The following is a 13609-nucleotide window of genomic DNA, read 5'->3' on the forward strand; positions in this document are numbered from 1 at the left end:
CAGAGTCCTTGTTTATATTTAGGGCTGAGATAGATTCTTGGTTAGTAAGGATTGTGGAGAAAGGGCAAGATGCGAGGAGTGTCAGATCAGCCATTAACCTATTGAATGGCGCAGTAGGTTCAATGGGTCAAATAGCTTACTCCTGTTCCTGCTTCTTATGGTCTTTACATGACTGCTGCTGCCTCAACTTGCTCGCAAAATGCAGATGTTCTGTTTGGGAGGCAGCCATAGAGTCATACCGCACAGGAAGAGACCCTTCTTTCCAACTGATCCATGCCAACCAGACATCCCAAACTGACCTAGTTCCATTTGCCAGCATTTGGCCTGTATCTCTCTAAACCGCTTCCTATTCATATACTCACCCAGATCCCTCTTAAATATTGCAATTATACCAACCTTCACCACTTTCTCTGGTAACTCGTTCCATACGTGCACCATCCTCTGTATGAAAAAGTTACCCCTCAGGTCCTTTGTAAATCTTTTTTCCCTTTCACCTTAAATCTATGCCTTCTAGGTTTGGACTCCCCCACCCTGGGAAAAAGACCTTGGCTATTCACCCTATCCATGCCCCTCATGATTTTATAAACCTTGAAGGTAACCCCTCAGTCCCTGACACTCCAGGGAAAAATGCTCCAGCCTATTCAGCCCCTCCCTATAGCTCAAACCCTTCAGTCCCAGCAATATCCTTGTGAATCTTTTCTTCACCCTCTCAGGTTTAACAACATCCTTCCTACAGAATGGTGACCAGAATTGTATGCAGTATTCCCAACAGTGACCTCACCAATGTCCTGTACAGCCACAATATGACTTCCCAAGCCATTTGCAGCTACTTAAAGGATCGTATGCTGCATTCATGCAAGACTGGAAGCAAGTTTGTATGACTTTTCCTTTATTACTTGGGACATTTATGCCTTAAGTTTATAACTCTTCACTGTTTTCTTCACTGTTAAAGAGCTGCTTCTCCTGCTGCACCAAATTTTGCATGCCCCACTGCAACATTGCCGTTGTACTTGCTATCCCTAATAAGGTCCACTACAGTTTCTAGAACACTGACCTGCTGCCCGTAAACTGCAAAACTAAAGCTAACAGCTCACTTTCCATGTTTAATTATTCTGGAAAATCTATGGAACCTGCTGATACCATCTTTAGGTGGATCGAGCATGCATAACTTTTGCCTACTCCATTGCTGCCAGAAATGAAAATCCCTTCCCATTGCTTAGTTAATGTTAGGTAGACTTTAAGAATAACTGGTTTTATATTACATCATCTTTACAAAACAGTACATTTCTGACACCATATGAAGAGCTATGAAGGCATTATTTGAATCAAACTGCAGCTTAATCAGTGTCATCAAATTTAATTGGCTTTTGAATTCACTGCACCTCTCTGAGCATGATATCAATTACATTTTGTACTCTGAAAACAACAGCTTTGTGTTAGCCACTGAATTATACATTCTGCATTATGTTATATAATGGTCTTCTGTTTATTCAAGTGTATCATCTGGCTTCTCGTGAGCAGTCCAATGACAGTTACTCAGATACAGAAACTGATCTCTCATGGTGTTGTGGGTGATACAGCAATGTTTTGCTATATAATGTGCAAGGTCCTTAATTAAAAATGACAAAATAATGGGAATAGGCAAAATTTATAGAAAAGGGTAGAATGGTGATATTTGACAACATTTCATGGAGAATTTTGTGAGTTGGAGGACTTGATTACATTTGCACTTTAGAAGAACTGGTCTGAGATACTGATATTTGGCAATGTGAAAGTGGGCCCCTAAGCTTTGTGCAATTAATGTCTCAGAATTGAATGGTATAGGAGTGGGATCTTGGCTTGTTGAGGCATTTGGAGGGATTTTGTGCTTTTATAGATTAGAAAAACAAATGTTTGTTTTGTGGCTTGTAATCTTGGGTTTGTGAGTAGTTTCATGGAAGTGGGGTGGCATTCAGAGATTTAGTAAAACTGAATTTGAAGTATTAGGCTTTTGCAGAAGGTGAACCCTAATGTAATTGAGAGCAAGGTGAGTGATATTGTGATAGATGACAGAAAATGCTTCCTGAAGTGAGCAGAAATTGAACAGGCCTGATAAGTATACTTCACAGCTCTGTTGAGCATTAGTGGAGACCTGAAGAGTAGCCATTGTAATATTCTTTTTTAAAAGACATAGACTGAATTGATCTGGTAATTGCAGGATAGTTTGTTTAATGTATGTGGTAGGAAACCTATTGAAGACTTAAATTAAGGATGAAATTACCACATCTAGATATAACAAAGTTATAGGCAGTCACACTGATTTCAGAAGGGACCAATGTCACAGTTCTTTGTGAAGTGAGAATAACTCACATCCTGACAAGTCAATGTCTGTCATCTACAAGGCGCAAGTCAGGAGTGTGTTGGAATGCTGTCCACTTGCCTGGATGAGTGCAACTCCAACAATCAAAACAGTTGACACCATCCAGGACCAAAGGAGCCTGCTTGATTATAAACCCATCTAGCATCTTCAAGGTTCATTACTTCCACCACTATTGAGCAGTTTCAGCAGAATGTACCATCTTCAAGATCCACTGAAGTAACTCACCACAGCTCCTTCAATAGCACTTTCTAAACCATAATCCCTACTATCTAGAAGAACAGGGGCAGCAGATACATAGGATCACCACCATTTGCAACATTCTCTCCAAGTCACACACCATCCTAACTTGGAACTATATTACCTTTGCCTCAGTGTCACTGGGTCAAAATCCAGGGACCACCCTCCCTAACTGCACTGTCAGTGTACCTACACCACATGGACGTCAGTGGTTCAAGAAGGTATTTCACCACCACCTTCTTGAGACAATTACCAGATTGGCATCGCTGGCTGGGTGAGCATTTATTGCCTACATTCCATGAATAAACAAAAGAAGGATAATATGCAGATGTAATAGGCGTAGTCATTGGAAGAAGCGTAGAATATTTTGCCAACTTGGATTTTAGGATGGCCATTAGCAAGATAACTCCAGTGGAGATTGTTGGGGAAGCTTATTAGAAACTGAACTCAAAGGTATTGAAACTGATTCAAAAACTGTTTTGGAGAGATAAACTACAGAATAGGGGTTAAGGATATTTATCAGAGTGGTTGGAAGAAGATAATAATATTATGGGTTCAGTTCAGGGACTTTTTGTGTTAGCCATGTGTATCAATATTAAAAATTTGGATATCCCAGATACGTAGAATGTTTACAGTAGAGAAGAATCCCATTTTGCCGTCATGCCTGTGTCTGTTCACTGCAAGAGCTATGTATCTTGTGCCACTCACCTGCCTTTTCCCCGTAGCCCTGCACATTTTTCCTCTTCAGAAATTACCGTTTGCATTTTAAAATCATGGTTTAATCTTCCACCACGCTGAGGCAGTGCATTCCAGATTCTCACAACTGTGTATAGTCCTAGAAGGAATGACCATGAAATTTGCAGCTGGAGCCAAAATACGAGTAACGGTCTGTTCTTTCAGAGACCAAAGTACTTTCCAATGGGTTTATTAATATTACACAATATTAAGAAAGGAAGAAATTGCTTAAAAAGCAGGAAGTGGAATTCATTGTCAATCAGGATGAGGCAATAGATTTTGATTTATTAAAATAAAATGTTAATTGTATTCTGATGTATGATTGGTCCTGTGCAGCACAGGGGACCTCAAGGAAACAGACTTAAAGAACCTTGAAGGGAAATTTATGATGAAAACCAAAAGTGATGAAAATGCTCAGATTGATGACCATTCATCAGAACTTGAGCTGTTTCATTCTCCATAGATGCTGCACAACCAACCAAGTGTTTGCAGCATTTTCTGTTTTCTTTTTATTTCAGATTCAGTTCCTGCAGAATTTTGCTTTTGTGTTAAACACAGCATAATACAAAATGTCAATTCAGGCTTTTCTTTTGAAGTCACGATGCTTGTTTTCACAGGTGATCTTAGTGGCTTAGTTCAGGATCTAATGTGCACTTTTCATCATTTTGAATGGGAAAGTGAACTAATGAGATAGAATTCTTGTTGCTATCTAGCCCTGTTATAGAAACATAAAAACAAGGAAGATATGAACAGAAAAAGGTCATTTGGCCCTTTGAGCCTGCTTCGCCATTCATCATGATCATGGCTGATCATCCAACTCCATAGCCTAATCCTGCTTTCTCCTCATAACCTTTGATCCCATTCGCCCCAAGTGCTGCATCTAGCCGCCTCTTGAATACATTTAATGTTTTGGCATCACCTACTTCCTGTGTTAATGAATTCCATAGGCTCACCACTCTTTGGATGAAGAAATGTCTCCATCCTAACTGTGACCCTGGTTCTGGACACACTCACCATCGGGAACATCCTCCCTGCATCTACCCTGTCTACTCCTATTAAAATGTTATAAGTCTCTATGAGATCCCCTCATTCATCTGAACTCCAGTGAAAACAATCCCAACCTAGTCAATCTCTCAAACATCAGTCCCGCCACTCCCCAGAATCAGCCTGATAAAACCTTAGCTGCACCCCCTCAAGAGCAAGAGCATCCTTCCTCAGAAAAGGAGACCAAAACTGCACACAGTATTCTAGGTGTAGCCTCACCAAGGCCCTGTGTAATTGCAACAAAACATCGCTGCTCCTGTACGCAAAACCTCTTGCAATGAAGGCCAACCTACAAGTTGCCTTCCTTACTACCTGCTGCATCTGCATGCTTACCATCAGTGACTGGTGCACAAGGACGCCCAGGTCCTGCTGCACACTCCCCTCTCCCAATTTATAGCCATTCAAGTAGTAATCTGCCTTCTTGTTTTTGCTTCTAAAGTGAATAACCTCACATTTATCCAAATTATACTGCACGTGCCGTTGATTTGCCCACTCACCCAAGCTGTCCAGATCATGCTGAATGATCTCTACATTCTTGTTACAGTTCACCCTCCCACCCAACTTGGTATCATCTGCCAACTTTGAGAAGTTTCAATTTGTTCCCTCATCCAAACCATTATCATGAATAGCTGGGGTCTCAGCACTGATCCCTGTTGAACCCCACTACTTACTGCCTGCCAATTTGAAAAGGACCCATTAATTCCTACTCTTTGTTTCCTCTCTCCCAACCAGTTTTCTACCCGTCTCAATACACTTATCCCAATCCCATGCACTTTAATCTTGCACAATAATCTCTTATGCAGGTCTTTGTCAAATGCTTTCTGAAAGTCCAAATATTTCACACCGACTGGCTCCCCTATGTCAACTCTACTAGTAACATCTTCATAGAATTCTAACAGACTTGTCAAGCATGATTTCCCCTTCATAAATCCACATTGACTTCGTCTGATCCTGCCACTTCTTTCTAAATGCTCCACTATAAAGTCCTTGAGAATGGGTTTGAGAATTTGCCCCACTACCGATGTTAGGCTCACCGGTCTATAATTCCCTGTTTTCTCTCTACCTCTCTTTTTGAATATTGGAGTGATATATCTCTAAGAGATGAGATACAACTGTTTCTCTCCCAGTTTTCCATTTATAACAATATTCTGATCATCTTCTGTGATGAGCTTGGATGTTGCATGTAAATAAGGGATGAAAACACAGACTTTCTTCACTTCTCTTCACAGTCTCGGTGCAGGGTGACCTTAGGTATAAGAGGTTGGTAATAGTTCTCATTTATTGTCAAAGGTTATTGGGCATCCAAAAGATTAATTTCCTTTGCCTTCGTAAGATCGGGGGGGGGAGTAGAAGTGCATAGTTCCTCAGAAGCTGAAGCAATTCATGCTCCCATGCAGCAACATTTCATAACACCTAGGTTTGGATTAATAAGTAGCAAGAAGCAGCCATGCTACACCAATGCTGGTTGATGACCATCTCCATCTCCCACCGTCGTAACATGGAACGGCATTACTATAGCTGAAAACCCCAACATCAACTTGAAGGATTGGTGAACACCACAGGGTAACTTTCTGAATTCAACGTTGACCAGAACCTCAATTGGACTAGCCACACAAATAGTCTGGCTACTAGCCCAAATCAGTGGATGGTTAACCTGTGCAAATGGCTCACCTCCTAATTGCCTAGTCTTGTATATCGCTCTAACGGAAAGAAGCTGCCAATTGGATACAAAATTGGCTATATAGTGGGAGACAGAAGGTTGTTTTTTGGATTGGAGACCCTGTGACCAGCAGTGTTCCACAGGGATCAGTCCTGGGTCCGCTTTTGTTTGTCATTTAAATAAATGATGTGGATGAGAATATAGGAGGCACGGTTATTAAGTTTGCAGATGACACCAAAATTGGTCGTATAGTAGACAGTGAAGAAAATTAGCTAAGATTACAAGGAGATTTGTTCAATTAGATCCATGGGCTGAGGAGTGGCTGATGGAGTTTAATTTGGAAAAATGTGAAGTGTTACATTTTGGCGGAACAAACAATGGCAGGACTTATACAATTAATGGTAGGTCCCTGAGTAACGTTGTGGAACAGAGTGACCTAGGAGTTCAGGTACATAATTCTTTGAAATTTGCATCGTAAATAGACAGGGTGGTAAAGAAGACGTTTAGCACGCTTGCCTTCATTGCTCAGACCTTTTGAGTATAGGAGTTGGGACATCATGTTGAGGTTGTACAGGATGGTAGTGAGGCTTCTTCTGGAGTACTGTGCACAGTTCTGATCACCCTGTTATAGGAAGGATATTATTAAATTAGAGAAGGTTCAGAAAGGATTTACCAGCCGTTTCTGGGAATGGAGGGTTTGAAATATAAAATAGACTGGAAAAGCTGGGACATTTTTTCACTGGAGCGTAGGAGGTTGAGGGGTGTGACCTTATTGAGGTTTATAAAATATGAGGGGCATAGATAAGGTGAATGACAAGGATCTTTTCCCTAGGTGGGGGAGTTCAAAACTAGGGGGCATATTTTTAAGGTGAGAGGAGAAAGTTTTAAAAAGGACGTGAGGAGGAAAATCTTTATACAGAGAGTGGTTTGTGTGTGGAGCAAACTAACAGAAATTTGTGGATGCAGGTACAGTTATAATGTTTAAAAGTCATTTCGATAAGTTCATAAATAGGAAAGGTTTAGAGGGATATGAGCCAAGGGTAGGCAGATGGGTCTAGTTTAGTTTGGGAACATGATCGGTGTGGACTGGTTGGATTGACAGTTCTGTTTTCATTCTGTATGACTCTGACTCTTAGTCAAGAAAGTGTGATGAAATACACTCCACTTGCTTGAGTGGGTACAACTGCAAGAATACTCAAGCTTGACACCATCTGGAATGTACAGTCTTCATGATTTCACATTGTTCATTGTCTGAACATCCACTCCCTCGACCATGGTTGCTGTGTAGACTATTGGCAGGATACATTGCAACAATTTGCCAAAGTTGCTTCAACAGGACCTCCCAAACTTGTGATCTCTACCACTAATGAAACAGAATTTGCAGCAGGGAACCAAAGATATTGGCTTCTGGCCCCTAATTTTTTTATTGGAGACATGTCTGCTCTGCCAATACTGGACTGGGATTTTAGTGTTGTGAGATTGACAGATCACAGTTGCAAGTAATGTGTTTGTATCTGCCCATCAGTTCAACTTTTACACATCTACTTTAAACACATCTGGATACGAGTTGTAGTACTTTGGCCATTAACTGCACTGCTCCCAATTTGCCAAAAGCATATTGCATATAATCTACTTTTCCAACAAATTGTGTTGCAAACTTAAAACCTGGAGGATTGATGAACACAGCAGTTTAACTTAGGATGTTCAAGACTATTATTCCCTTTGGAGTGAATTCCAGGCCATAATGTTTCATAATAAATATGAATGTAATAACAAACAGAACTTTTAAAGAAAGTCTTGCATTTTTATTGAGATAAAAATGTGTTGTCCATAGGGTTTCTCAAATGCTCTAGCCCAAGGTCTGTTGTTTGCTACATAGACAGTACAGTATATTAATTCTTTTGCATCATGTTTATCACCGATGCTGTTGTAAGAGATTTAGCAAAAACAAATTACACTATTTCCTCTATTACTTAGAAGCCCTGTGGAGCTGTGAAACACACACACTCTATCACATTACTTGTTACTAATGCCTTTTTCTATTATCTCATTGGATTGTTCTTTTACTAGTTATCTGAGTATCTATTTTCAGTAGATGGCACCCTGCTTTGTACAGTGCAAAACTGTACAGAAGCAAATGAAGCAGCTGGTATGTAATTACATGTTATGAAGAGACATGTTATTTAAAAATATAAAACACGAATTGCTGCTAAGTTGCATAGAAAGGGGAGTATAAGGATCACTGATTTACAGTTAATAAAGTTATGTTCTCAACAATTTCAGACATCAATAAAAATGTGCAGTTTTTCATAACATTGTGTTTTGTTCAGACATCTTTATTTTCACGGCAATTAATAAAATTACATGAAGTAGGCATATTTAACCAACATCAAATATAGCTTTCTCGTTTTTTGTGCCTAGAGTTTGCTAATGTATCATGTGAGCTATCTGTTTTAAAGTTCCCTTCCTATTGTTTGTGCACTAAGGAAAACAAAAATCTGTTTTTGCAAAATGCTTATGTTGTTTAGATATAAAGGAAGGTCGTCATATTGCACTAAGGTGTTGAAAGTTATCAGGTAGGTGAACTGGACCTATCAGGAGCTATGTAAGTGAAAGTACAAGCGTTAGGCTATTTTTCTGACTTATTCACGTTCTTCAGAATTTTAAATAACTTACATTAAAAATTATTAAAGATGTACACATTGCCTTACGTCAATTCTTTTGGCCTGATAATGTTCAATATTTTAGTCTTGTTAAGTTGATCCTTTTTGTGTTCTCTTGAGCTTGTGTAACTGACAAAAGAATTGAAGAAGATATTTATTTACTTTGCTGATTATCTTGTCTGTTTTCCTGAAAACAGTAAATACTTGCAGGAACACAGTTGGATGGTTCTTAGGAATCCTCTCGTGCCTCACCAAATGGCCATTATTTACATGTTAGTTTTAAAGCAAGTGTTAGAATAGTGTTCAATTACAAGAGCCAATTAAGTCCTACCCTTGCATCGACATATGTGAATTTCCTGCAGAAGTCACTGCATAACAGGGTTTCATGGTCAATTTTGCCCTCCCTAGACTTGTTCATTTGAGCCATTGTATTGGAGCTTAAATATGGATGCAGTTTTTGTATTTTCTTTCGGCAGAGTAGATGACAAAGTCACAATGCAAAAACTATTAGATGTTGTACTTACTGCAAGGTTATCCTTTAAACCAGATCATGTGTAACTTTGGAGTGTTATACTGACTTTAATTGAATGTGATTAGAGACAATATTGCATTGCCCACCTGTACGTCTTAAACACATGTGTGGAGTGCTACTTTTTGGTGTTCCTCTGGAGATAGTTTATTTCTTCCAATCAGCTTCTCTAGGTTGGTTTCAAAAAAAAAGACCATTATACCCAGAATTAGTTTGAGATATTATAGGGAAGTTGTTTTTAAAAAATGTCATCATGATGAGAAATCATAAAACTGCCACTGGTATAAAGTGAAACAAAGCGCTGGCATTTCCTCCAGTAGCAGCCTGCACTGGCAGCTTTATACTGTTTTGGCACTGTGCGCACAAAATGTTGGTCTAGCACCAATGCCAAAGATAAGATACAAAGACAGCTTAAGTCAGTGAACATTTATTAGTAGTTTGCGATACAAAACCCCTTATAAATTGCACCCTCCTGGGAGCAGTTGCAATCTGCGTTTTATATTCTGTCAAGTACAGTATTTAGCAAATACATATGTTTCAGTAGCTTTAGATAAATGTTCTGTCTGCACCTAAGCAGACTTAATGTGCAATTTACACCAACTGCTAGTTACATACATCAAGCAAAATGTTTATTAACAACAGGAAGTGGTGCTATTACACTTAAAATTAGGATATTAATATGCATTGATGCTGACCCAGCTATGCAGTTAGAATTCATACACTCTGCTATGTAACAAGATCGAAGAATAGTTCAGATCAATACCACTAATTTATTACATGATTAGGAAAATTTTTCTTTACTGTTCCAGAGCACTAATGATGTGTAATACCAAGTAAAATGTGTGCATATTAACAGTGTTAATATTTGTATAGTCTGTAGCTTTCCTAAACACTGAAATCAGTGCAAAATATGAAAATGTGTAAGTGTGTATGTGAAATGTATAAAATTTTCTCCAAAATCTCTGGACTTTATGAAAAGTGAGTAGGTACTTTCCTGTCAAATAATAGAATACACTGTTTATTGAGCATATTTTAACACAAATTAATGAGGGAATAACTTTAATCAATTTGAGAAGCTATATTTTGATGTGGTGTGTGCATTTATTGTTGTTGAGTCATTGTTTTAGAAAAACAATGCTGCAAAATGGGTATTTTGAGCTGATTTCCTATACAGTACTGAAGTAGATAAAAAAAAGGTTGATCAGAATATATTTTTTCTAGACTGCCATAAGGGCTGATTATTCTGCTAAAGCTGTTGCATTATAATCTGACTTTTATAGACATATGGTGTGTTTTTCATTTACACAGCACGTTCACTAATGAAAAATGTCTACTTTCTCCTGCAGCCTGTGTGGTATCCATACCACAATAAAGAGGGTGAATTACTGCATCAAGCATCCAAAGACTCTGACCCGGACCTAAACTCCAAAACCTGTGAATTCTGTCAGGCAGTCTTCCCAGCAGGCACCATAACTAAGGAAGAGTTCCTCAGGCATCTTAATTCACACTTTATTGCTAAAAATGGATTTTAATGCTTGCACGTTTCCACAGTGAGATGAATCATAGAATCCCTACAGTGTAGAAGCAGGCCATTAGGTCCATCAAGTCCACACCGACCCTCTGCAAAGCATCCCGTCCAGACCCACTCCATCCCTGTAACCCTGTATTTTCCATGGCTAATTCACCTAGTCTGCACATGCCTGGACACTATGAGCAGTTTAGCACAGCCAATCCACCTAACCTACAGATCTTTGGAATGTGGGAGGAAACCGGAACAGCTGAAGGAAACCCTCACAGACAGTTGTGTGAGGCTGGAATTGATCCCGAGACCCTGGCACTGTGAGGCAGTAGTGCTAACCACTGAGCCACCATGCTGCCCCTGAAGAAGTCTGACTTATGGACCTAACATTTATTCATGTTGTAGAGATAGTTTTGGTCGTGTGAAATTGTAAATATCAAAAGGATGTTTGTAAAGGTTAGGCCAATAACATGTTTTTGTTAAAAATGTTTGGTTGTTCAATAAGTATATCTAGTTATTCATTGTTTTCAGCATATGTACTAATAAAAGTTAATTTGAAGCCAGAAGTCCTATTGTAAGAGGACCATTGTGTGAACTGGAATTTTAATTTTTTAAATTATACTTTATCCAAATCAGTATTAAAAATGAACAGATCAATGGAATTCTAGTATTGAAAAGCAAATGGATTAGATAGAGTAATTGTTATAAACACTGCAGCCGTTTTACACTTTTTTCTCTGAAGGATTGTTATAAGGTAACATCTTTCTTTGTTTTTAACCTGTGCTGCAATTTCTGGTCATTTTTCATATTTTTCACTTAGTGTCAACATCAAAATATTTTGCTATTCTTCCAAAACGTACCTTAACCTAAACCTCTCAACTGAAACTATTATTGTACTAGTGAGGTATTTTCACATACTGTTTGAAGTCGTTGATGCTGCCAATTTAATTACAGTTAGAGAATTAGGAATAGTTTTGCCTTAATGACCCTTCAAAGTTTAAGTTGCTAAGACTGTCAAAGTAATTCCTGATAGCCATCAAAGAGAGATCTTTGCCACATTGCTTTAAATTGTTGGCTAGGTGAATGCTAAATATCACACACAAAGAAATATTGGCCAAGATTTTCCCACTTGCTTTGGGACCCCGATGTAGGACTAAATGATGTCCGTAGTCCGCACTTGCCAGGAGCCAGGCTGGTAGAGCTATTTTTCTTGAGGCAACCTCCTAATTGGTTGCAGATTCCTGATTATGCTGATCCAATCAGTGGGTTAGCAATTCTGGAGCCTTGGCAGCCTCCCCAGGAATGGTAGGCCTTGCTGAGGCAGCTGGGAGATTGGGAGGGCACCCTCAAAATGGAAGTGCCCTCAGAAATGTAAATTATTAAATATTTCAGAGGGAGAAGATGGGTCCTTAACATCAGAGGGGAAACCCCTTACATTTGGATTGTTGGGGCTGTGCATGGAGGTGTAGAAGCCTTTCCTGCCCAGGGCCCCTGTTTGGTTAATGAAAACTCCAGCTTTGATGGTCCACAAGCCTCTGTAAAGTGTAAACCTCCCAAAAATCGTATAATCTTACATTTTAACTTGCTTTATGAAGCATAGGATTAGGTGTTACGTTTCTTCTCTCTTTCTCAGTACCTAAATTGCAATTTGTTTTCTAATGCCAGAGTTTTGCAGGTTCTGATTAGATTCTTTCTGATCAATTCAATTCCAGTCAAATGTTTGCAGCACCAAGTGATGCTAACATGTTTTTTTCGTTTGTGCTTCAAATTTCCCCACAAATAAGAATTAACCTCTTTACATTTTCCAAATGCCTATAATATTTTAAGATAATGAAATGATTTATCTAAAATGTGACTGATTTTTTTTCCAAAGAAGCATTCAGACCCTTATCTAAGATGCAAAAATATGTAATCTAAGCTACATGTGTCCTTTAATTCTTTATATTGGGCAATTTGTACTGTTCCTTGTTTTTTTTTGTTGGAGACTTAAAGTTGGATTTGTCGTTAGCAATCAGTTTTAATGCCTTGACTACTGTGAAACTGTAGTCGGCTTAACATACTGTCCATGTCTGTTGGACATCATATAGACTATCTCAATGTTGGCTATCTCAATGTTTTATTCTTAATGTATATAGTTATTTTTATACGTGTACAGCAATGTTGTGTTTTAACAATAAGTTGTCAGGAAAGCTATGCAGGTAAAATATTTCAACATTGTGGAGTGTAAAATTAGGATTTTTGCAATTGAGTGCAAATCTTTAAGCAAAAATAAAGTGATATCCAAAATGGCTTTCGACGTAGACATGTTTGGAGTGTTTAAATTGCGAATAATATAATTGATGCTTCATTTGTTTTCGATTTCTACTTGCCCGATTGAAAATGTTTGTAAGCGTGGAGTGACATGAAAAATTAGTCTTTTTTAATTTTAGGGGTGAACTGAGGATTGCTATCGTGTTTAAAAAGTATCAGCTTAGGGAAAGGGAAAAAACTTCTTATTTCTTCTACATTGGTTAATTAAAAATGAAGTACAAGTAATTGGATTTTTTATGATAGTATATTTTTCACTCTAGTCTGATGCATGTAACTCCGTCCTAACTCCGCCAAAGTCCGTCCACCATCTATCAGGCATAAGTCAGAAGCATGAGGGAATAGTCTCCATTTGTCTGAATGAGTGCAGCTCCAAATTTCAGGAAGCTTCTATCACCATCCAGGAAAGATCAGTCTGCTTGATTGGCACCCCATTCACCACCCTGAACATTCACTCCCCGCGTCACAAATACACAGTGGCAGCAGTGTGTGCCATCTCGAAGGTGCATTGCTGCAACTCAGCAAGGCTGCTTCAACAGTATCTTGCAAACCTGTG

At 38.8% G+C, this 13609-nt stretch overlaps 1 protein-coding gene across 3 annotated transcripts in view; it reads left to right on the plus strand.

The window, feature by feature from the left end:
• Positions 1–13036, plus strand: part of LOC109923490 (TRAF family member-associated NF-kappa-B activator) — a 78071-nt gene extending 65035 nt beyond the window's left edge. For all 3 annotated transcript variants that reach the window (XM_048599547.1, XM_048599546.1, XM_048599548.1), the window contains one exon: positions 10574–13036. In XM_048599547.1, the coding sequence (XP_048455504.1) occupies positions 10574–10759 (186 nt within the window). In that variant the 3' untranslated portion in view covers positions 10760–13036. The remainder of the gene's footprint in view (positions 1–10573) is intronic.
• Positions 13037–13609: the final 573 nt, after the last annotated feature.

The sequence above is a fragment of the Rhincodon typus genome, chromosome 7 (genome assembly GCF_021869965.1).
Source record: "Rhincodon typus isolate 14 chromosome 7, sRhiTyp1.1, whole genome shotgun sequence".
Lineage (NCBI taxonomy): Eukaryota > Metazoa > Chordata > Chondrichthyes > Orectolobiformes > Rhincodontidae > Rhincodon > Rhincodon typus.